The sequence below is a fragment of the Sebastes fasciatus genome, chromosome 5, assembly GCF_043250625.1.
Source record: "Sebastes fasciatus isolate fSebFas1 chromosome 5, fSebFas1.pri, whole genome shotgun sequence".
In the NCBI taxonomy this organism is placed as follows: domain Eukaryota; kingdom Metazoa; phylum Chordata; class Actinopteri; order Perciformes; family Sebastidae; genus Sebastes; species Sebastes fasciatus.
The window spans coordinates 4,400,080-4,424,575 of NC_133799.1; the positions used below are offsets into that span (position 1 = coordinate 4,400,080).

At 41.8% G+C, this 24,496-nt stretch overlaps 1 protein-coding gene across 15 annotated transcripts in view; it reads right to left on the minus strand.

The window, feature by feature from the left end:
- ptprsa (protein tyrosine phosphatase receptor type Sa) overlaps positions 1 to 24,496 on the minus strand; it is a 278,016-nt gene that overhangs the window by 86,162 nt on the left and 167,358 nt on the right. For 9 of the 15 annotated variants that reach the window (XM_074634605.1, XM_074634606.1, XM_074634611.1 and 6 more), the window contains exons 6-8: positions 23,478 to 23,666; positions 5,379 to 5,489; positions 2,971 to 2,982 (exon numbers count right to left, since the gene is read on the minus strand). In XM_074634605.1, the coding sequence (XP_074490706.1) occupies positions 2,971 to 2,982; positions 5,379 to 5,489; positions 23,478 to 23,666 (312 nt within the window). The remainder of the gene's footprint in view (positions 1 to 2,970; positions 2,983 to 5,378; positions 5,490 to 23,477; positions 23,667 to 24,496) is intronic. The other 6 variants (XM_074634614.1, XM_074634612.1, XM_074634609.1 and 3 more) reach the window with 1 other exon arrangement.

Here is a 24,496-nt window from a genome sequence, read left to right on the forward strand (position 1 = left end):
TTCAGGACTCCTTGAGACAAACATCTAATAGAGATGGCAGGATTTTTGCTTTGGCCAGTGAGAACATATAAGGTGTAATCTAGCTTTCTTTCCCAACGTTACACACAAATGCATAGCAGGACATGCAAGCACATTCAAAATCAGGCAAGATACCATTGGAGGAGGGCAAACATGCACATGCGTACATCACAGCGCAGTCTTTCTGCATCACTGTCTTTCTGAGGACTTCTGATTAGATATAAATGTAGACATTGTCAGGCTTTATTATGCTCCGTTTCTTACAGTGGGATTGTGCCATGCTTTGTGCACACTATTATGTGGAGGGCAGATTATTGAATGGCGGCTTTCACAGACTCGACTGTTACAATTACTGATAGGTCTTTTGATAGCCAATTGGTGCATAGAGGGTGTTGGAATTGAAACCCTCATTTGTGTCTGAGATAACTGCTGGATCAGAGGGGATGATTATATGTATTTGTCTAATGACTTGCCTTAAGGACAAAATGATGTGGCTGGTGCAATGGGAAGAAATATATCAGCTAGGAAAACACTGGCTAACATTGAATATTTTTTAGGGGGTTCTCTTACTAATATTTTGGGGCTCAGTGTGGCTCATGTAAACTCCTGATAAGCAAATGAGCTAAGAAGATAGACCGATTCGAATTCTCTTGCTGGCTTGCATATACTTGGTAGGTAAATGACAAATGTAGAGGTGCCCTTAAGCAAATTAGGTTCGGGCTCCAAATTTGTCAATAGCAGAAGACTTAAAATGTGCAGATTCCCAGCTGATTAGACTGTTATCAGGCTATTAAATAGGCGTTATCTGTCGCTATAAGCACCATAGAAGTGGGTGAATAGGGGCCTACTACACCCAATATTAGGTTTTCACCCAGAACACAGGCTTTTCAGCCAAGAGATTGGGGTTTGCATCCCGTGTGAAACCAACAATGTGTTGTTGTCTTCGTCTTCACAAGCATTGAGTTTCACTTTTGAAACAGTTATTTTAAGCCAAAACACAATGTTTTTACCTAAACTTAAAGTGGTTGTGTTGCTTAAACCTAAAGAAGACTTTGTGTTCAAAACGTAATGTTTCATTTAGTTTTACAACATGTTAGAACTGGTGCTTTTAAGTTTCGCTTTCACTTTTACCACGTAGTAGGCCCCTACTGACCCACATCTATGGAGCTTATAGTGACCGATAACACCTATTTAATGGCCTGATAACAGTCGAACTGGGTTGCATTAAACACATGTACTCCTATTGATGAATAAAGGCTGCCAAAGCATGGGAATTCATTTGTTTTGCTGCTGGAGCAGAAGTCATTTTCAATATGACTTTCAGAGATCCATATAATCTCCTGGAGATCAGCATACTTTGACAGCCACACAAATACTCCCACTCTCAGAGGTGACTGATAGGGGTGGACGCGTGTTATCTCTTCTACCTGAACGAATGATAACGCCTGATCTGCCCTGACTTGTTGAGCCACATGTAATACTAGCCAAAAAACATGGTTCCTTTCCAAAAATATATTTATCTTATGTATTCATAAGACTACTGGAGCCATTTACAGGCAAGCAGTGTAGCAGGTGACCTGCTAGATATGAATCAGTTGGACATGTCTTTGAAAAGCTGGTGCATATGCTGATGCTAATATTTTGGTGGAACATTTTAAGAGATGTCAGGAAGTTGGTACAAAGCTAATAGAAGTAAAAGTATAAAACGCTGTTGGCATTGATTCATTTAGTGCCTTCTCCTCATTTTTGTTGTAGGACTACAGTATGAATGCTTAAAAAAATCAGCAAATGACTGTCTCCAGTTAGAAAATCGTCATTACTTTAGTCACATAAACCTGCAAATCTATTCTATTTGAGTGTGTATGTGCGTGTGTGATTGTACTAGGGAAGGAGGGCTTTTGAATAATAGATTATAATTTGATTGAGTGTCATGACTGCGAAGGGAACACAAACAGCAGTCACTCAACGAAACCAATCACATCTAGCTGCCGCCATTTGAAAAATAAAAGTATCTGTGAGCTCCCGCTAAGCAACAGCGAATGTGATGTCGAAGTCATTATATTGTTATTGATCCACACGACACTGTAAATGGCATCCCTTAATGGCTGCCTGAAATCACCATGGAACCCAATCAGGCCCAATCAGGTCTAATTTTTTTTCAGTAATGGATCGCTGCAAACAAGATGACAGGAACACTGGCTGTATACACACTTAGTATTTCATTCGGCATTTGCATTTGCACTCCGAGAATCAAGAAGCAGAGCAGCGTCATTGTGGAAAAAAGAAACACAAAATCTCACGAACAAAATAACCACAAAAAGGACATAACATTTTCAACAGAAAAGTAAGTTCAGGAACAAAACTGAAACAAAAGGAAAAACTCACAAACACTACACCGTAATCACAACACAAGAAATTAAACTGAATAAAGGAAAGCCAAAAAATCAGGTTGGATCAGGGAAAACACTTGTTGAGAAACCAAAAGGAAGAGAAGGAAACAATTGGGAATGCAGAAAGAAAAAAACCAACACGGCCAAAGGGATTCTGTACAGGCATGCAAGCGCAGTTACATTCTCCCATCATGCAACGGGTTCTGTTATTTCCACGTGCTGGGTTTCCATGACAACACGTGCAAGAAAGCCTTTAGGTGCAGAAGCAATACCAAAGGATGCAAAAACGAGAAAAGGCCCCACAATGCAAACATAAAAGTAAATTAACAAGACCCGAGCTAATCAGGTTTGCTTTTCATCATTTCTTCCTTGGAAATAAAGTAACATTTCTTCCATAATCATTTAGCACTTTGGATTAACTGATTAGTAGTCAGTCAAATTAGTAATGAGTCGAGCTCTGTAATAGGCAAATACAGCTAGAATTTTCTCAACATGTTGAATTTTTTTTTTTTTTTTAATCAAATGTGGGTTAAAAAAAGTAAAAAAGAAAAAACACACCAACCTTCTCGAAGCTCTGAGGGATGTAAAGGGGTTGATGCAGAACACAATGACATGAGGAGAAGAGAAAAATAGGGGAAACACAGAGAGAGTAAAAAAAGCCACCTCAAGGTGTTTAGCTGCAGCTACATTTCCCTTTTCTTTAATCCTTTTTTTTCCTCCTTTTCCCTTGTCCCTGCTATCAGTGACACCCCGTCTTGAAAGTACACTTGCCTGCCCCCCCCACCACCCACCCTCCCATTAAATAAACTTTGAACCAAAACAATTAGATACACCCCAGTGGCCGCACTGTCGCCTGCTCAGAAAAAAAATAGTGAGGCGCCACTGGAGTCAAATCAAGCGTACCATACTTAGAATTCAGAATTTCACAAGCTCCTTATATAGCCACAAGGAGAGGCTCCTGTGGTGGCTGTATTTGCTTTTGTTAGAGAAGGAAACCAAATAAAGAGAAAATAAAGAAAAAACTAATGAGAGATAGAAAAAGAAAAAAAGACACAGTTTGGGCTGAAATTAGCAGCTGCAGTTCAAGACGGTTACGGTAAATGTTTGTTAGAAGCCAATCAGTAACGTCGTCATTATGGTTTCTGTTTTCCCCGGCACAGTACAGTATGCCCCAGACCAAAATTTAGGATTGTAATTTTTTGCTTTGTTTCTGAAAATTGATCCCTACCACAGCTGCTAATCTCGAGTGCATTTCGCTTTGTGAACAAAAACATAGTCAACATCAAGTATCAGAATTGATTGACAAAAGTTAACTGAAAACAGACAAAGGTTGACACCATCAAGGCATAACAAGTGTGTTAACATAGTGTGAAAGTACCTGACTAATTATGACCCTTGTGTCGGCTTCTAATAACAGCATGCTGATGGAGCCGGTGTTCATGGAGATTGCATGAATTGTTGGAAATGATATCAGGGCATAGCTGTGTGTTTTTGACCAAAGGAACTACTAAATAATCCCAGTGCTGTGTCAACAAAGCGTTCCCATTATTGTTATTTAATGATTCCTGTAGAGCTCTCGACTGTAATTTGAACCCTTTTAACATCCACCATGCTGTACGTGGGAGAAAAAAAAAGTGGATAGCTACTTGACATTAAGTGTCACTGCATCGCAGTGGAGACAGCGTGCGCCTCCAGGATGAATGCTGGCAAGAGGAGACACTAATCTCGATGAACCATTTTTCACCTTCTACTGCTCACAGTTGAATTTTTCTTCCCGATGCTGCTACTTCACAGGCTATGATAATAGCAATAATAATGAAAAAGCAGCTCCCTGACCCATTTTATAATGTCAGGGTCGTGAATTATTTATCGGGAACAAAGTTATTTGGTACACAGCAGAGGGAACAAACTGAGTAGATACCGAGGCATCTTTATTTAATATGCACAATATAAATAATGCATGTCGAAAATGCATCTGCTTCAATTTATCAGAGCCCCCTCAACAGGGATTCATTGTCGTTTAGCATTAGTGGTAGAGGGTTAGGCTTTTGTCTTCATTGCCTGTTTCCTATGAAACTCAACGCTCTCTGTGACTGATTGTTTTTCATATCTTCACTTTGCTGGAACATGCCAGACAAAATTACTGCTGACTGTAAAAGGATTTAAAGATAATACCCCAAAGCAGAAACAGGGGAATACTATGGATTTATGCTCCAGAACACCATGAAGAAAAAGTAGAGGAAGTGCTCTATTTATAATCTATGCAAGAGAACTTTTTTTTATGTAATACAGAGCAGCTGACTGTGTTAAGAGTCGACTAATTCACCACAGGGAAATCCGTTTACCCCCCAAAATCTGGAGAAGGAGAAGGGGTTGGGATTTTGATTGGTGGACGCTAATACCTCGCCGCTCAATCAAAATCAAGACTTACCGTTGTGCTCCTGTACCTGAAAAAAGCTAATCAAAAAGAAGTCCTTTCCGACTCTTTTTGAGTTCCGTGACTTTGGACGGAGGGGGACACATTTTTTCGGGCACACAGTAACAGGTGAAAGGCGTCTTACAACGGATAATGTAAAGACATACGGCTTGTTGTGCTACACATTTCCTTCCGAGCGAGTAGGGGAGGGCATTCAAAGACAAAATGGAGCATAACATCATAACAGAGAAGAACATTAGTTGGTCAATTATAGTTTTACATTTGGAAGTTTCAGTGCATATGAAATAACAATTGTGGGCAGGCAATGCTATCAATGCTAAAAGATTTATAGTACTCGGGTAATGCTATTTTGCAAAACACATTTGGTGCAAATACAGCTGGGCTAGAATGGAAGCAATTATCATTTGTTAAGCTCAACAGTAATGCTACTTAAAGCTGAGCTGCACTGTTCAGACATTTTAGTTAGAATGCGTGGATGTTTTTTATTTTTATTTTTTTTGTTGGCCTGACTCTTGGACCGGGTTGCTCCCTACCTCGCACATAAAGGTTAGCAGGGGACGAGTAGCGTACGCCTTCCACATTAGACGCCACGCACTCGTACTTCCCCTGGTCCGTCTCCTCGCTGTTCTCGATCTGCAAGGCACCTGGAGAATGACAACATGCAACAAAGACAAGAGGGGAGGGGGGAAAGCGAGAACAAGAGAGAGAGAGAAAGAGAGCAGGGAGCATGTGATTAGTCGATTTGTCAGTGACGGTGCATGAAGGAGTCACACAATCTTCTTAATGCAAGGTACAATAGCTTGGATTTCTCAGGAGCATTTTGTCAACAACAGTTTCTCTCTGCAATGCTAATGCAGGTTGCTATGGTTCCTCTCCAGCCTCAGCCATCCACACATACAAAATAAATAAAGAAAAATGTGGACTGAATTCGTAGCTATGTTGGTGTATGCACTGTAGGTAAAAAAAAAAAAAAAAGCGATGTGGTTCCTAAACAAAAACACCTCACTATTTTTCAGTATATTTTGAAAGTGTCTGCCCTTTTCCAAACAGTTTCCAATGACGGCTTCTCAGATGGTTCTGAGGTCAGGTTAGCAGCTCAGCCCCCACGTAATTACAAATTGTGCGGTAGCTACTTATCAGAATAAAGACACCTTGTTCTTACATTATATACTGTAAACACTTAGGGAGAGAGAGATTAAAAGTATATCTATATGAACTGATAAACCGCTGGCAACCATTGTTATTGGGTTGTTTTTAAATCATTTGCATGGTCTTGTACTTGTTATTCATGTGTTTTGTTACTCTTCACTCCATTCATTTTGCCCATATTGTCATATTTTGTGGTAAAAGGTTCTATATGAAGCCCTTATGTGTTTCAGACTGACTGTATATATGATCACATTTTTGATTTTATCTCTTATATCTGCACCTAAATGCTCAGCAGCAACACCGAAGAAGACGGGGCGTGGAGGACACGGAGGAGGGAGGTGAAACAACGGGCGTCAGATCACTCCTCGTTAGAGCGCTGTTGACGGCACTTCCTGATGATATCATTAGGGCTTCTGGCTGGCTCAGCAGACAGATTGCAGCCCAGGCCTCACTGACAAACACAGCACCGCCGCTCGTTAGCGTTTAGCCAGGCAGCATCAATACGCCAGCCGCTGCCCAGGACGCTTTGTAATATACCATAACCTACTCCATCACATCAGCAAGCCGAGTGAACACAATGTTGTACAAAGCTACTATTCTGGAACATTGGTCTAATAACACGTTTCAGCTGTGCCACTAATGAGACCATCGATCCTGCTTAATTATAAAGATTAGTCACGCTTCCACCTCGGCCACGGCCTAATACTCTAAGAGTATTTTACACCTTGGAGTCAGTACATAGATATCAACTCTTAGAAAAAGACCTGAAGCTATGACAATCCTCTATTTTTTCCTCCTCCTCTTCATTTCCCTCTACAGCTCAGATCATCCTCATCCCCCAGAGGGAGCTGTTTTTGGCACACATAGCTCGTGAACCAAATGAAAATGTCTACCTGCAGAGTGCAGGTGGTGGAGTCCTCGCTCTGCGTTTATGCAGGGATCTGATTTGGATGTGTTTGATGTGCGCTTGGAACAGCAAATGCCAGCCCGGTGGCAGGTGGCTTGGAATGTGCTCAGAAGCCTACCGCCTCAACGCCAGGGAGACCACAAAGTAAGGACTGTGTGAAGTTCAACTCCAGGTGGACGCTTCCAGCAAGCTCTGCCAGCGGCTCGTCAGCCTCGGTCCCCGTGCTGAATTATAAAATCTTTGGAAGGCTGAAGTTGCAATGTTTTCAGTGCTTCATAAATAATAATGCTGAAGGGCTGGTGGTGGGCCACAGCCCCCTTTTTTTGTTGACTGTTACCAAACAGTTAAATCAGGCATGTTTTCATGCCAACTGGTGACGGTCCAAACGCTTATATCAAATAAAAAAGCCTTTATGAAAATAGTATTCGACAAATGTCATCTGAAGGTCACTGAAACACAACCAGCAACATGCGGAGGGTGACAGATAATGAGCCAAACAAAATTAATTGAGAGCCAATTAAAACCAACATTGGCGGCTGTGAATTGTACCTCCTGGCGAAAGAGAGAGACAGAGAGAGAGCAAGAAGGAGAGTTTCATCTGTTCCTCTCCATCTTTGGTGGAGGCTCCTCGCTAGGTGGCATTATCTATTGTTTCCAAGCCCCTGCTGGCTTCATTACATATTCTAGCTATTATTTAGTGGAGCTGTGAAGAACACATAAAGACTCATCCTGCTGGCGGAGCAGAGAGAGAGAGAGAGGTAGGAAAAAAAGCGAGGAAGAAAAAAAGACAGGAAGCAAGAAGGTGGGATAGGAGGGAGAGACAAAGGAAGCAAGAGATGTAGAGGAACACTGAGAGAGAAGGATATATCATATTTCTTATTTTCTGTCTTAAACTTGCCTATTAATATTCCGACTCAAAATTGAAACCCTAGTTTGACTCTTGTAACGAGCATCATTCTCACCCTCGTGAGAATCTGGGTGAGTTACGATTTATCTATAACAACAACAACAACTGATGAATTTAATTGCACACACCGGATCAAATTAGATGTGTGAGCAAATGTTTGATGAAGGAAGCCCAGAAGGAGAGGGACAGAAAAGGTAAAAGAGAGAGAGAGGGAGAAATCACAACTTCATTCTATTTTGAGATGTATGAGATGCTTTATGCTCCTCTCTCCGTCAGATTCACACGTAGTGGAGATGCAATGTCCCGCTGGTGTTACATGTGTCGTGCTACACTGTGTGAGTTGCATATCTCTTCTGTCCACTTTGTCATCTCCACTCTCCTCGTATGTTTCCCTCTAGTCCAAGCTTTGCCTTTTGACAACCTCAAAGAAGTTGATTTAAATGAATCTATCACATTAATGTGATCTCTGTAGCCGTATAAAATAATTATATTTCTTTAATTATTTGGTGGCCAGCTAGGCAGTTTAAAGCCTGATAATATTAGCATTTAAAGACAACGGACCTCTAAGGGATTTTAACATACAAATCCAGACGAAGCCTCTTTGATGTCCTATCTCAAGCAGCAGCATGCATGTGTGCACACGAAAAACAAACTCCAGCCTTTGAAAACCCTCGTCACCAGCGTGTGTCCCTTTCCCACCATTTCCTTTTGTGTGTTTTTTTATTAATATGACTGCACTCTCTGTGTTTTGCATAATTGCGCTCGGTTTACCCTGCCAGCCTGTGGCTCACCACAGCGCGAATGGCCATTGGCATTTTTTAGCTTCTTTTATCAGGAGAAGAGGAAACACAAGGAAATTATCTTTCACAAGTACAATAAAAAACACGCATCCAGTCTGTTCACACAATGGGCGTTTACTGATAAAGACTAGCGACAAACAGCAAATGGCCTAACTGTGCTTATGAAGTGAGTCCAATATGGGGCTTAATGGCATGTCTTCTGTCTTCAGCTATGAAGTCTTATCACAAATGCAACGACCAAAGAACAATGTTTTGTCTGATTTCATTAGGAAACATGAAAAACAGTTCATGACAGTTGACTACTCTGCTTGCCAAGAGATAGCTTCATCAATAAAAAACGTGGCTCGGTTTACTTTACGTGATATCAGCACAATATGACTGTATATAACTGTATATAACCTACAAAATCAATTTGTATGTAATCCACGTTAATGTGAACCAGGAAGTAGAAAGAGCTACAAACGCAGTGTCGGGAGGAGGGCTGGATTGGTGGCTCACAAAACAATTTCGCCCAGGTGACTGGTGTTCCTACCCCGAGCGAAACCAGAGATCAACGTTGATTTATTTGTCACGTAACTTCCGTTCTTAAATTACGCCACTTTCGCAGTTATCTAAACCTAAACCACGATCTTTTCCTAAGCCTAATTCGGTAGTTTTGTTGCCTAAATCTAACCAAGTTGTTTTCTGTGAACACGTATTTTGAAAAGACTGAAGCGGAATTTGACACGTGCATCAGGTGTTGCTGGACATCATGAAAAATGAGGAATAACTTTTTGTAAGCTATCACACAAATCGTTGTTTGATGGTACGTTGAAATCAGACAGGTACAGCAGTACTAAAGTGCCAGCGACCGCAGATTTTATTAGATTACATTGTAAGTATTTAGCTTCAACTGTGGCAGCGGCCTGCAATTACTAAGTGAGTACATTACCTGCTGCTTAATCTTGCACAAGGACACTTTAAAAGGATACATGAATGTTGAAGGACATTATGTGAGCGGTTGTGGGTATTGAACCTGAGACCTCCACTTAGAGGCTTCACCGGCCATCCAGCTAGTGCCGCCCCTGCTGAGTAATAATTCATGTTTTTCTGGGTCAGAGGAGAAAGGATTGGTGCCATTTTTTCCCCTGTCTGTCTTATTCCATGATGTATGCTGCACCATTAGGATCCAAAAGAAGAAAGAACAGTAGCTACAGTTGAGGCAAATAAAACTCCCTGATAATAATGACTTCACTTCCATGTGGACCAATTAGTCTCCATCTCAGTCAAAGTGACCCTCCCTGCTCACCAACATGCACAACCTCCAATCTCCACAGCTATCCACTGCTGCTGTCTCGCAGCATGTTCACTGCCTTCATCCATTCCATAAAGAAGGCTATAATGGGCAGCGGGTCTGGGACATTTGTCCCAGCCGTGACAGCTGCCCTGGTTAACAGCGCCGCATGCCGCGGGCTGATCTGATGAGGAGCGCTGAGGTGCCAAGGTGTGATAACAAAGAAGACTGCCTGGGCAGAGTTCAACAAATACATGTTTTTGAAGGCCAATTCAGATTCTGGAAACATTCTTGAACTAAAGCCGTTTAGAGCGGTCACTTTGTGTCAGTAGTGACAGTATTTCATCTTTTTCTTGTCAATATTTAGGGACACTGAGATGCTTCTACATTTAAAGAGGACCTATTATGCTTTTGTGCTTTTTCCCTTTCCTTTAGTGTGTTATATAGTTTTTGTGTGCATGTAAAAGGTCTGCAGAGTTACAAAGCCCAAAGTCTACGACAAAGAGAGTTACTCTCCCCACACAAACACTGCTCCTGAACTGCCTGAAACGCCTTGCTTGAAGTCCCGCCATTTCTTCCGTAACGTGGTGATGTCACCAAGTAATACATTTGCGTAATACCAGCATAACGGCTAGTTTGGTATGCCCTCAAAAACAAAGCTAGTTAGAACATAGCTGGAGCGGAGTCTGAAAAGTTTGGTTCGGCTGACCAATCACAACAGAGTGGGAGGAGTTTCAAATAGAGGGTGAAAAGAGGTGCTGTAGCACGGCCAGTATGAGAAAAATAAATTGTTTTTTGAACATTAAAGCATGTAAACATGTTCTAATAGAAACCCAAAATACAAGTATGCGCTTGAAAATTAGCACAATAGGTCCTTTTTAAACTAACAGCAGGTTTTCAATGTCTTTTCTGTAGCTGTGTACTAGCAGGAAATATTATATCAGAAAATGTCTCTCTCTTATATGAATCTAGTTTTAGTTCTAGTCTAGGTTGGAATGACGCGAGGAGAAGGCAAAGAGTGTTAAGTGTTGGTAAAATCTGAAAAAAGAGAAAAAAGACAGACAGTGAAAGGTTGAAAAAGAGTCATTTTTGAGAGTTGCAGTGTGGAACAGAGACAGAAAGAACAAAACAATCAGAGAAGGGTAGGAGGAAGAGTTGAAGAGACAGACAAGCACGGAAAAACAGAGGGACAGATGAGGGGATAAAAGACAAGCGAGAAGGGGCAAGCATGGATGATTAATTTCAGAAAGTGCCTGAAGCCGTGGTCTACCCACCCCCGTCGCTGCTTTGTAGCAGCTTTGCCATGTGTACTACCCCCCAGTCCCATTTGTGTAATTCAATTAGTGTGCTCCAGCGGGCCTTGATTGATTTGTTTAGGCGATCAACAAAATGGCTGGCCAAGTCTCGCTCTTACTTCCCCTCCCTCTTGCTCCTTCCACAGCCCACTCAGGCCTGCCGGTGGCACGCTGTTCTTTTCATCATTTTATCTCTCGTTTTCAGTTCATGTCTCTCATTAGCCTCTCATTTCTCAACTCCTCTCCTGTCGTTTTCCTCGCTATCCTCTCATCCCGACACTGCTCACTAAAGCTCTACTATGGTGCAATTAAAACCACAAATTAGCACCTTACTGTATAAGTGGATACACACTCAAAATAATAATCTTTCCAGTACGTGAATTAAACCGAGAGCAGGATACAATACCGTAAGCACACTCAATGATTCAGGAGGAACTGTTACAGATATACTGATGACGGTTGACAATGCAGCTGAAGTTTTGAAACAGCAGGCAAACTGGAATTAACAAGTTTCACACTATGTTTGTATTTTCACATCATCATTATCGCATCATAAACATTATAAGCCCGGTAGTATCCCACTCCACTGGCTGGTGTATTTCCAAGTTGCACTACAGCTGGTTCAGCAGAGTTCCCGTACAACAATTCTGCAGTAGCTGTTGTATTGTTGAACATCAATTAAAATACTTCTTGCAACTACAGAGGGCGACTATAGACGGTGACGACGTGCGGGAAGTTGCGGATTTCTGTCGTGAACCATCAGTTTTAATAATCACACAATACAGAAGACAGCGTAGACACGGCAGCCGAGTATGGAAATGCCCTCATCCCTCCGTCTCCCTCTCCTTTCTGTCTGTATCCTGTCACTCGGGCACGCTCTGCCACCACCCCAAGGTCATTACACTGTGATCGCACCAGCATGGGGCCCAACGTGTGACGCCATTGTTGTCAGCGCCCATCTGGTGGCTTGCAACGCTCCCATGAAATCAGTAATGAAGCAGGTAGGGAGTCCAGCTACCTTTCTACCTATCGCTTACCTCTAGGCCAGCACCTGGGTGGCTTTTTAAAGGAAGCTAAATTTAATGCATTTTTACATTTCGGGAACCAGCTCGTACACGTGAAGCCGTGACGCACATTGTGATTTCAGTGAGATCAACAACCGCTGTCTACTCTTCCTCTTTGAGTTTCTGTTTTAACTTCTTCATTCTCATTAATCTTTTAGCGATGGTTTGTGTTAACTGTTTCTCCTTTCCTGGTAGTGTGTCTCTTCTAGAGAGATGTGTCCTACAGTTAGAATAGCTCCTCACTGCTAACCTTACCTTAGATGTCTAATTACCGCGTGAAGGGTTGTGTCTGAACAACTTTCCACCGGCATGTTTGGTAAATGATCCTCTTCTCACTATGGATTCCACCTCAGTGCTTCAATTACTGGAGCTCAGTGCAGCTTTTAACAACAAAGATCACTATATACTCTTTGAAAATTTGGCATCTCTCGCCTAGCTCTCGTGTGGTTAAAATATTGCTAATCTAAAAGAACACATTATGTTTCCTATAGTTCAATATTTTCTGATGTGAAATAAGGAGTACCTCAGGGCTCTGTCGCGCCACCTTCCTCCGGAATAACCTCCCTGCTGACATCAGACAGTCCACCTCCATTGAGGCCTTTAAATCCAAACTCAAAACTCATCTTTTTGTCTTAACTTCCAGTTAGTTGCTTGATTTTTTTTATTACTTCAGGCGTTATCCTTCCGGCGATTCAGTCTCAATGAATCTATTAAGCCTCGTACTTATAGTCCACATTTGTCCTGCTGACGAGAAAACTGAGGCTTCTCTGTGAATCGTTCAACTTGCTGTTGGTGCCTCATTTAAGGAGATTCAGCCTCTTCTCGTCTCTCTCTCTCTGTTGTGTGCATGTTGTATTGTCTCTTAGTGTGTGTGTGTGTGTGTTTGTCTTTGCCTCCTGCATGTTTTTTGGGGAGTTTTTCCTTATTAATATCAAGAGTCTAAGGACAGAGGGTGCAGATTGTAAAGCCCCTTTTGGCAAATTTGTGATTTGTGATATTGAGCTGTATAGATAAAATTGACTTGACACAAAGTGACATAAAATGACTCAGGAGTAGGACAAGCGATGTTTAACCAAAAGAAATGTTTTCGAAAAAAGCTCAATTTTCTGGAGTGGACTTAAAGTAGATGAAAGTCCGCATTAGTGTGGACATACACCTATGCAAACAAACCATTTGTTACTTTCTCAGACACTTTGATCTCAATTGCATTTGCATCTCTCCATTTTTCTGTCTACATAAGCGCCATACACTCCTGACTGCGAGTCAGTGTCGGCATGCGGTTAAACGTAGTGGTGGAGAAATCACCTTTTTTCAGGCCGCTTATCTTATTATGCAAATGCAGAGTTCATAAGTCATGCTTGCTTTTGTTCGCCACAATATGATTTATGAGACCTTCTTATTCAAACAAAGCAGAGCGGGGAGGGCTGGGTTGAGGGATTTAAGGGAGTGAAGGGTTCTCAGGTGTTCATGAATATGTTTGAAAACATGCTTATGTTTAGAGATTCGTGTCACGTACGGCTTGTATGAAATGGCTGAGGATGGAGAACCTTAATCCTAGTGTGGGAGCTCTATCGTCGAATGAATCAGGCCCCTTTCGCTGTACCGAACTGTAATCGTGAAACTAAAAGCATTTATCTCGTCCCCACGAATACAGGGACACACATGGCCAACTGAGATATTCACTTACCTGCTCAGCCTGTGGAACAAAAGCATTTTACAACAAACACACAAATCAACAATCACACTGAATCGACTGGGAGCAAACGCTTCAGCAACAAAGCCTGGTGGATAATTACAAGTAAAGTTAAATTGTCCGGGGAAATGTGAAAAGAAAATGAGGGGAGAGGAAGAATCATTTTACAAAGCTATCATATAGTCACACTGCTTTACCTCTGTCATTCCCTTCCCGCCTTGATATCCTCCTGCTCATTCTCTGACATTAGAAGAGCTGGTTGTGGTTTGGTAAAAGGATGTACATGTTGACTTTTTTTTTTTTTTTTTTAAGGCGGCCATTGCACGCAGCAGCATCCCTAGTTTTGCTTTTATAAATTGCTGTGCCGCACACAGTAAAAGGGAATAGGGAATTAAATCAAACGTTATTTATGCCGGCCTTTTCCCTGACATGCCACGAGTATCTCCAGCTAGGCGCACATGAAAGTGATGGGGGCGTATTAACATACAGAATGTGGCTATTGCTCTGGTTTTGAACGGAAAGGATGAGGAGGATATTAAAGCAGAGGAGAAGAAGGAAGAAAGGTGGTTGCTAAGATAAATAGGGCCACCATCGCCCATCCCGCAACCTCCTATCACCTATCCACCCACCCTTCAGCCTCATGTCCATGTCCAAACAAATTTAAATGTCAGAGAGGCGCAAAGCAGACAAACCGCCTAGTAATAACCCTCACCATCCCTCCCCCCTCTGCTTTCAACCTTTCTCAATCCTGCATCATAACCAGCCGCATTTTCAATTGCTCGGTAGTTTCCTGACACTGATGATGTGGAGGAGATACAAACACAGAACGCCCACAGAGGTGGAGGAACTACACAATCAATGATGACATGAGGGCATGACAGTGTGAAACACATGTGATTACACTCACAAAACAGTGTGTACAGAGAGCACAGAACCCAAACACAGATGACATATTAATGTTAGTGGATATAGAGTCATTTTTTAAGAGGAAAAAGCCCACATGGTATTTAGTCAGTTGGGTGAAGTTAGGAGCGGTTATGTCTGGTTTAATGTAAAATTAAAGTCCTTTTTTTTTTTCTTTTTTTTATTGTGTTAAACATCTTACCTCGAATCGGGGTACCCTCTGGAGGAGACACAAAAACGAAGACACAACATCAGTTTAGTTCAGCGTTAAGGTTAGTAATAGTTAGAGGAGTTATTTGGGTTGGAAGGTGGATCACTGGAACTAGATTATCAAACCATTAGGTAATCTCTTACACGGCTTTCAGAGATGGGTGATTTTTTATTTCATAGAAGACAAAACAACGCCTCTCATTGCTGGTACCACAGAGGAAAGGGGAGCTTTATATGATTGGCACACCTTGCCTTAGACTTATAAAGACGGGGAACACAATGCTTCATCGGCAGAGCTGAAGAAGCTCAAGGTATTGGCATGTGTTTTTATCATGGCTGCAACTCGGGGGTGAAAATGCAGAGCGAGAGAGCTTTGACCATAAGTTGACATGGACCGCTCCAGTGCCAAGCCTTCACCCAGCCAACTGACCTTGAATAAGAGGCCAGTAAAACAAGTTATGGGCGCTGCTATTCTATACCGGGTATCTACATTAGTATGGAACAAACTTGCTGAGGGAGTCTCCGCTGAACTAGAATTTCAGGGCTGTATACCTTCAGGCAACCGCAAGTTAAATCAAACAGATTGAAGTTCTTATTTATCCTACAAGTCGTAAACCTGCTTAACTGTGACAGATAGACTCTTCACCTCAAGCTTCACCCCTCCTCCTCCTCGGTCATTCAATCTCCTCGCTCTTTCCATTGTTTCATTTCACTGAGAGTTGTATGTTTCCCTACTCTTTGTTTATTGTGAGTGTGTATCGTGTTGCATGCCTGACTGCAAGCCAAATGTCCCATTAGGGACAATAAAATATTGAGCTTGTCCAGTCAGTGGCTGGTGGGCTTTTTTAGCCCGAGTTGTTGCTGTGATGTAAAATGCATCCCTTACAGGCAGAGCTTTGGGCGTGGGTAGCGGAGCCAGCTTAACTTCAACCCCCTCTCTGCCAAGCATTAAACTGCCCTTCCGATCTTGGCTTCTTTTCTCCATTCATTGTTTTCTAACTATTCTTTCTTAGTTCCTTTATCTGTCTCTCCTTCTCCCCATTTCTGACTTTGTGTGTGTCTTAGTCTTTCCCACAGTTTCCTCCCTCTAAGTCTCCCTCTCTAAATCTCAGGATGACTCATGGCTATGACGTGCCCTTGGCCATCACTTGAGAGTGTCAGCAGGGCTGTGTCAAGCCAGGGGGAAGTGCCCTACTTTGCATAGACGCCCTGCAGACACAGAGCTGAGGGTCAAAGGTACGCACTGCCCATTGAGCCAAACACTCCATGCCTAGCCTTTGTGTGTGTGTAATGTATGCATTCATGCAAGTTGCATACTTGCAGCATTCTACCAGCTAGCTGAACCAACAAAACAACAATATCTTCCATCAACCCATCAGTTTTCTGGCGCTTTTTTTTTAGGCTGGGTCGAGGTGGCAGCAGGCTAAATAAGGTAGACGTCCCTCTCCCTAGCGGTATTTTCCAGCTCCTCCTGGGGGATCCTGAGGCGTTCGCAAGCCAGCCCAATATGAGATCTAGAATTTATCCAGCGTGTTCTGGGGCTACCCCGGGGTCTCCAACCACTCAATCAGGGAAGACACCCAGGAGGCATCCTGGTCAAACCAACTCAACTGGCTTCAATGCGAATGAGCAGCTTTACTCCGAGACCCTCTGCATATTCTACCCTATCTCTAAGGCTGAGCCCAGCCACCCTAAAGAGGAAACTCACTTCAGCTGCTTGTGTCCGCGATCTCATTCTTTCGGTCACTATCCAAAATCCGTGACCATATAGGTGAGGCTTTAGATCAACTGGTAAGTCAAAAGCTTTGCAGTCGGCTCACCTCCCTCTTCACCACAATGGTCCGGTACAACGCCCGCATCACTGCTGATGCCGTACCAATCAGCTTTTCGATCTTCTCAACAATACCTCTCACAGTTCAAAAATAAATTAAAATCAAGACAACCTGGAGTCTAGGGTGTAAAGTGGTGCCAGTAATCTCCATATCCTGTACAGTAAATTAAGGGGTGTGGGTGGCTGGGCAGTGGGATGACATTTTCAGTAACTTCTGATGGGGTTGTTGTTGCAGCTCTGCATACAGAGGCGTCCTTTGTGATACCAGCAGGTAGGAGGCAATCACCGAGTTTGAAGTTCTGCCTGGTTTGCAATGAACCTAGGTGGTTTCATTTCCTTTCTTTAGAGTTGCTGTGTTGCACTGTGCTTATGTATAAATCTTAAAATATGTCAATAATTGTATACCATTAGAGACATTTTTAAGATTTATACAAAATACGATATACACAGTATATAATTTATGTTATTAAAGTGTGCTGCAAATAGCCATACTATAATTTAGAATGATATCATTTTATAATTAAATTTATTGTTACAAATTTCCACATTGTCTGATTAAAGTGGGGAAATGTCTTTAAGTAAAGAGAGATTATCATTTATTCTCGACTATTTCTCACTTGCAAGGTTTTCCTATTCTGTAAACTCAAATGCATATATTTGCCTCAGCGATCGTTTCGAGTCATTGGAAAACCAGGCAAAACAACAGTGACATTTTTAATGATTTCTGCAATGATTTTAGAGACCACATAATCATAGATAATCACAAGACAAAGGACAGTAGGGCTCTGGGAAGGTTACATTGTTATAGAGTTAGAGTTAGATTAGAGGCTGCAGAAGCTGCTGGTTTATTTCGCTTTAGCTGTGATGGAATTTTAGTCGGGGGTTAAGGGGTTACTAGTTAGAGGTTAGGTGAGGTTAAGGTCAAAGTTAGGTTGAGGTTAGGATACGGTTAAGGTTAATAAAGCAGGTTTGTAAAGGACAAGGCCATCACATGTGGACCTTATAAAGGACTGAGTGACAAAAGAGGGACAGAAAAAGAGTGAAAAAGTAATAAGGGATAATAGATAGAGGTTATTCAGTTCAAAGGAATTGGTTCCACAAAAAAAATGAGAAGGAAATGAGTGACTTAGGTCGTTGGAACTTCTAACATTTGAATAATAAAGCAGCATGAAGAGATAAAAATAAAACTTAGCCAAGGATCTGACCAGGCAGTCTGGGTCTCCAGTGGCCAGCCTGTATTCAATTACAATGGCAAATCCACCTGTACTACGGCCATGCAACCATATGGCCATAAGCTTCCTTTCTAAGCTTTGGTCAGCCAGCGGTTGATCAGCTTAGGGTGACAATGACCTAAATATACCTCAACAGGCCGCTGACCTCCTCGCATTATCAAATGCGGCATTATTCGCTCCGCAGAACACCCCAGCTGTTTTGTTAAACAACCCTCTGAATATATTAAAAAATATTATTGAAGGATGTAGTCTGGCCGGAGGCAATCTGGCCAGAGATGTTGCCCATCTGCGTGCGAGGCGGATGGGGTTGCGTGATTGGCCGGGTGTCAAAGTCTGACTACCCTCCAGAGGGCGTCTGGCTGACCTTCTCATCGACACAGACGCCCTTCTGGGATCTTGGTGGTGCCGCAGCGGGTCTCAGGGAAAACCTGGCTGCTGTTAGCACATCTGCAGAGCTCCTGGCCACTCCCTGCAGAGCGGCTTTTGATGCCGACAAATGTGACCATTTTCTTGCACATTTCAGACTAAGCGCAACTGAACTCAGCAGGATTCACATTGGGATGTGCATAAATCTGTGTGTGTCAGGTCATGATTTTAAACCTTTATATTAAAAAAGGACCTTAATCTTTATGAATATGCACCCCTCCCAATCCTCTCACTGTCTCTCTGGCCTCTGGTTAATCTGTTCTGGCTGACAAGGCCAGCGAGGGCCTCGGGTCTGCAGCCACAGGGACTTGGGGAGAAATGTCAAGCTCCCTCCACACCTCTAGAGGAGCTCCTCAGGGGACCCTGATGCAAATATCACTGCCCCGCCAGCACAGCATGGTCTGGCTCATAAAGAACGAGTCAGCCAGCTAGGCAGCTATCTGACAAACAAGCGCTGGGCGCTCCATCTTCCTGTAAATATATATATATATATACAGTATATATTCATCAAAATTATTGTTACAATGTCGTCTTTTGTTTTAGGCGGGAATAAGTCAGATCTGTATGAGCATTTCAACATCAGTTAGAGTCAAAGGTCACATGAGAAAGGTGGCTGAGTATGCTTTCAAACTCGTGTTTTGAAAGCCACATCCCATGTTTCCCTTTCCCCGCCCCCATTTCTTCCAAAAAAGTCCTGATTTGACCACAGTCCGTGGGAGAGCATCCATCAGAGCTACCCCCCTGAGGCTTGAGAGTGTGCCTGAAGCAAAAGAGCAAACAGGTAGCGCCCAAACATTGTCAACAGCAATCTGATCAACAGAAGAATCTGAAACTTCCCGTTCAAAGCCTGCCACAAGAACTTTTAACGCTGTTCTGTTTTTGGATTTTTGTAAGTATATTTATTATTGAAAAAACCTGAAACCTAGAGACCCAAGATGGCTACTCAAAGAGCTGAGGACATGAGAAGATGGCAGCCTAGGGGGCTTGAGCACACAGGCCTTTTTCTCATCAGCATAAATCCTGCCTGGCTGCAGAATGAGCTTTCCAGTAAAAAAGGCTACAGAAAAAAAGGCCCAGAGAGCTAACATTACCTTACGAGAGCCTTGGTATTGAAACAAGGGAAAGTAATTTCCTTTTGGGCCCTCCTACATACACACAGTTTGACCTGTAAGCAAAATATACCCAGCTTAAAGTGGCTGGGTATATTTTTGCAAGTAGTTCAAAAAGTCAGGAGGAGCACAAAATGTGGCCAAATGGAACTATCGCTTGAGCCCTCGCCCTCTAGCATGGGCAATCGAGCCTCAGCTAGAGGTCTGTAAGCCAGTGGGATGTGGGCCAATTTGGCAAGAGAAGAAAAATGCTCTCCTGAGAAAATATTTAGCCAAGACCAGAGGGTCGACCCAGCCCAAGTGTGGGATTGGAGGGTTCAGCCATACAGCGGTCCTGCAGAGACCTTCACCTGGAAAGAACTCAAGATTCTTTCAGCCCCTCTCAGTACTGGCTGCACTTTCCAAGAGTATTTTTGGACGGCAAAGCTGTTATTGTGCAAACTGAAGTTTGATCGTTTACACCTGAGTATAAAACAACGGTGTATTTCTGGAGGAAAAGTGTTTGCTGTGTGTCTCACCAAGAAGACAAAAACATACTGTGGGCTATGACTGCACAGGAATAATTGTCTTGGATTCAAGCAGAGTCCAATTATTTCCTCAAAGCCTGCTGTCTTGCAACACAGCGGAGAGAAAGAAGTAGACGTGACAGGAAGCATCAGCAGTGTAGAATCTGGATAAAAAAAAGTACACAAGGCAACAGCTACTGCCAAGGTAACCTTGCACACGGTACTTACGACTGCAAATAGTCCAGTAAAGTTGTTAAAACATTGTAGAAAAGGTGGTTGAACTGGGCAGTGAAAGTCTTACTATGCGTATTAGCATTAACATGAAGCAGGATGTTGCGCTCAGCAAGTCTTCTCCATATAAAAAAACCCAGCTTAAAGGTCGACTGTGATACCTAACCACCTCCCATACGTGTGCTGCTGTTTGTCCTTGATTTCCCTTTCCAAGTTCCAGTGAGGGGGGGGTGAAAGAGGATAAAGTTGGCGTAAGAAGGAGTGTGGGCGAAACAAAAGTAAAAGTTTAGCATAAATAGAAACAGAACATGGGGAACAAGAGGACAAGGGTGAGGGGGGAGCAGGGGATGCATGCATTTTGGAAAGTAGTTTAAATATGCCATCTGCTTCAAGGAGAGTGGGTGGGCTTTCTGGGCTTTGCAAGACACTTACCAAAGGTTTCTGAAAATGACAATGCAAGAGGAAAGTAAATAGAAAAAAGGGGAAGAACAACACAGTTCATTTTAGGTTGAGGTTAAAATAACTGCCACGCAATAATTAAAGGGACTACAGTACAGTTTAGTTGGGTCATGTGTCCCACCTCAGTATTTTAGCAGTTTAACCATGAGATACCATGGAAGGAGCAGTGAATTTACAAGTTATATAACATAAATTCTATTTATAATTCTAATTAGAGGCATTTTTCTTTTTTTTGCGAAAAAAAATCAAATTAACCCATTTTTGCTGTCAATTGTAAAATATCAAAGATTTATTTTTCAGTTGCATTTTACTGGATGGTTTATTATTATTTTTAAGTTTTATCTTGTGTTGTGGGCCAAATGAAACGTGTTGAAGACTCTGCGATGTGAGACACATCTGAGTTTCAGACACAAATACAGACAAAACACACATATAGAGAGAGACAACCAAACAGCAGTCTGTTTCAGTTAGACAGGACACACAGAGACAATTGACGGAATCATGAAACAGAGAAAGACAGATGATACAGAGGTTAGACAGCAGACAGGAAGCTGGATTTAGTTGTCCATCATCCGCAGAGGCTCAAAACTCACACTGCTATGTTGACAAAGTTAACAGGTAACCATATTTTTTAGAGCAGAGCTGGTCTTCCATATGATTATATACAACCTTCTGATATCACAATTATATTTGTGAAAACACATCAAGCCACTCAAATGTTATCTACGTGGCAAGATAAATTGATGACTGTAATGACACAATAAACTTGTCAAAGCTATATTTCAGTTTCTTCTTGTCTAGTAACAGCTCAAAAACCCTAAATGTAAAATATCTACCACTGTTCTTAAAGGTACCCTGTGGAGTTTTTGACCACTAATCGTGATATGGAGCAAAAATCAAATAAGAAAAAAAAAATGCTTTGCTTTACAAAGAAGCAAATGCACTAAAGTGTTTGTTAGACCTCAGTTTTTGTGAGAAACACTGAATGTAAACAACTTTGTTTACAAAAAAAAAATCCACAGTGCACCTTTAAGGTTAAAGGCCTAAATTGTTTCGGAGAAGGCTGGCAGCGCATGAAGGTGAGCATGAAGGTGAAAACATTTACGTTAGAGCTCTCTTCCAAAGAGTCCCTTATGTCCTCAAACTAAAGTCTAAAGCACTGGCTGACAGCCTTCTCCAAAACACCTAAGGACAACCCAGCATCCCCCCGAGGGAGTCCGCGGGCCACAATGAACCAACAAGCAGAGTTTTCAGCAAGTTGTACACCATCCCAGAGAGAGCAAATAGTCACACATACTTTGATAGCAGGTTTTGCTTTGAAATCTTAAAAAGTCTACCTCAAATCTGTGCACCAGTAAGATAAATATGAAACATATCTAAAATCAAAAGCATCTATAGGGAGCTGTGGACTTGGCAAAGGCCTGAATACTGAGATGACAAATTGATTCTTTTGAGCTCACCAGGGCCACAACTGGGGCAGCGACTCAATGGCAACAGACTCTTTATTTAGTGGTGTCTACACTGATTTACGTTGGCTGCAACAAATCAAACAGGAGTCATTGGATTTTTCGATTGGTGACAAATCATCGACCTAAAATATCTACCCCTTCTAGCCTGGGGCCACTCCAGGGCCTGCACTTAATTAGCTATATAATTAGACTTTGCTTTACTGGGCCTCTCACTGGGGTTTCATCAATGGGAACAAGACAACACATCCACCACTGAGTTGTGTCAGTAGAACGTGGACCTTGCTCTCATTGTCTACTCTGACACACTTCTGGGTTGTTGTGAATCATTTGCCCTCATTCAGTAATGTTACACTCTTAAACGTAATTTGCTATTTTCAAAACATTTTTTGGATGGTGATCTATACGCTTGACCTTTATACTGTTCTATGCTTCTCATGTTGTAATCTAGGAAATCTTGTGATTTGACATTTAAATTTACTTCACAACAATGACCCGCTAGCTGTATATTATCCCGCTTATTACACGGCCACTTACTTAAGCAATCAAGAATACAGTCAAATACATCACAACTGCTCCCATAGCAACGGTCTGTTATACATAGCAACGGTCTGCTATAAAGAAAAAACAGACCGCAGAACGCTGTGATCGACCAATCAGAATTGTGTATTCAACAAAGCCGTGTAATAAATATAATGAACACCCAAGTTTAGTTGGGTCAACACACATTTATTTTTAGTTTTCAACGCAATTTATTGGGTTGTATTTGTACTTTGGGTGATTTTCACGTCTTAAATATAGGAATTACGTATATGGGCTGAATTAATTCTCGCATCACCCTACTCAGATCAGTTGGATAAATTAACCTAAAAACCGAGCATAGTTTTGAGGTCCTAAAAAGTTTACATTATGACAAAATTACTTGAAAGAGTTGTTGTTTTAGTGAGTGTTGCAGTAACTTCCTTACCAAACAATTATATGTGTTCCCAAGCTGGAGATATAAATCTGTTGACAAGCTAACAAAGTGTTCTCAATTACACTTCTCACATTATCTAACAATAGGCAAGAAAAGCACAAAAACAACCATGTTAACTATTGTCAAAAATGTCCTGTGAAACAAGTGCTGAAGTTAGTAAGAGGGAAAAAGACGTTATGATCGGGCTTTCCTTACCTGAGCGTAGTTGTTTGATTCGCCCATTACTTGCACTGGGATCAATGGGCAGGAAGTCTTTGTACCAGGTGATTTCTGGGTCAGGGTTACCACTGGCGGCACAGAGCATGGTGGCTGTTCGAGTGCGTTCCACCACTTTGAGTTGAGGGCCCATGTCAATGTTAGGGAAGCCTGGTGGGAGTAGGTCCTCTGTGAAAGGAACAGGGAAAGAGATGGCGTTAGTCCTCTGACTAGCAAAGCCTGCTTTCAAGACTTAAGAAAAGTTCTCTTTCAAAGTAGCTGTAATCCTTATGCATGCATTTCCATTTTTGCTAGAACTTAGACCTATTACACGCAATAGTGATTTAACTAAAATAAGACAAATTCAATTATTATACTGCAGTGATTTGGAGTCTTTTTGACAGCTTTTTACTTTTTGGAATTGCATTTTTTGCTGCCACATTTAGGACTTGGCTTGGGGTGACATTTTTGAACAATTGCTAACTATGTAGTGTGGGACTTCTTTTTTTAGTAGGTGTGCTACAATAAAATGCAATACCTTTGTTTATTTTTTTTTTACCTGCCTTTGTGAAATATTATTTTACATTTGAAATAAGGAAAAAACTACCTATTCTAATTATTAATTCCAAATTAGCCTAATGGAAACCATGATATTGTCCAGCAAGAGTTAAATATGTAATAAAACAGACAATGTCAGAAGGTAAATGGTTGCACTGACATAGTATTTTGTGTACTTCAATATACGTACAATCATTTTCCATGAATGAATACATGGGTTAATTCATTGGGATAGTGCCAATGTACCATAAACCTCAAAATCATACAATCTAATTCCCAAATCAAATCCAAATAATCAGGCTGACGACAGAGCATAATGATACATTTGTATTCAACATCTTCCCTTATCTCAGGAGAATTTTAAATCCCAATTTACCCTTGACCAATGAGACAAATGCACCTTTGGAATGTGAGATTGTAGTCAGCCATGTACAGTAGCCAGATAACTTAATAAACCAATT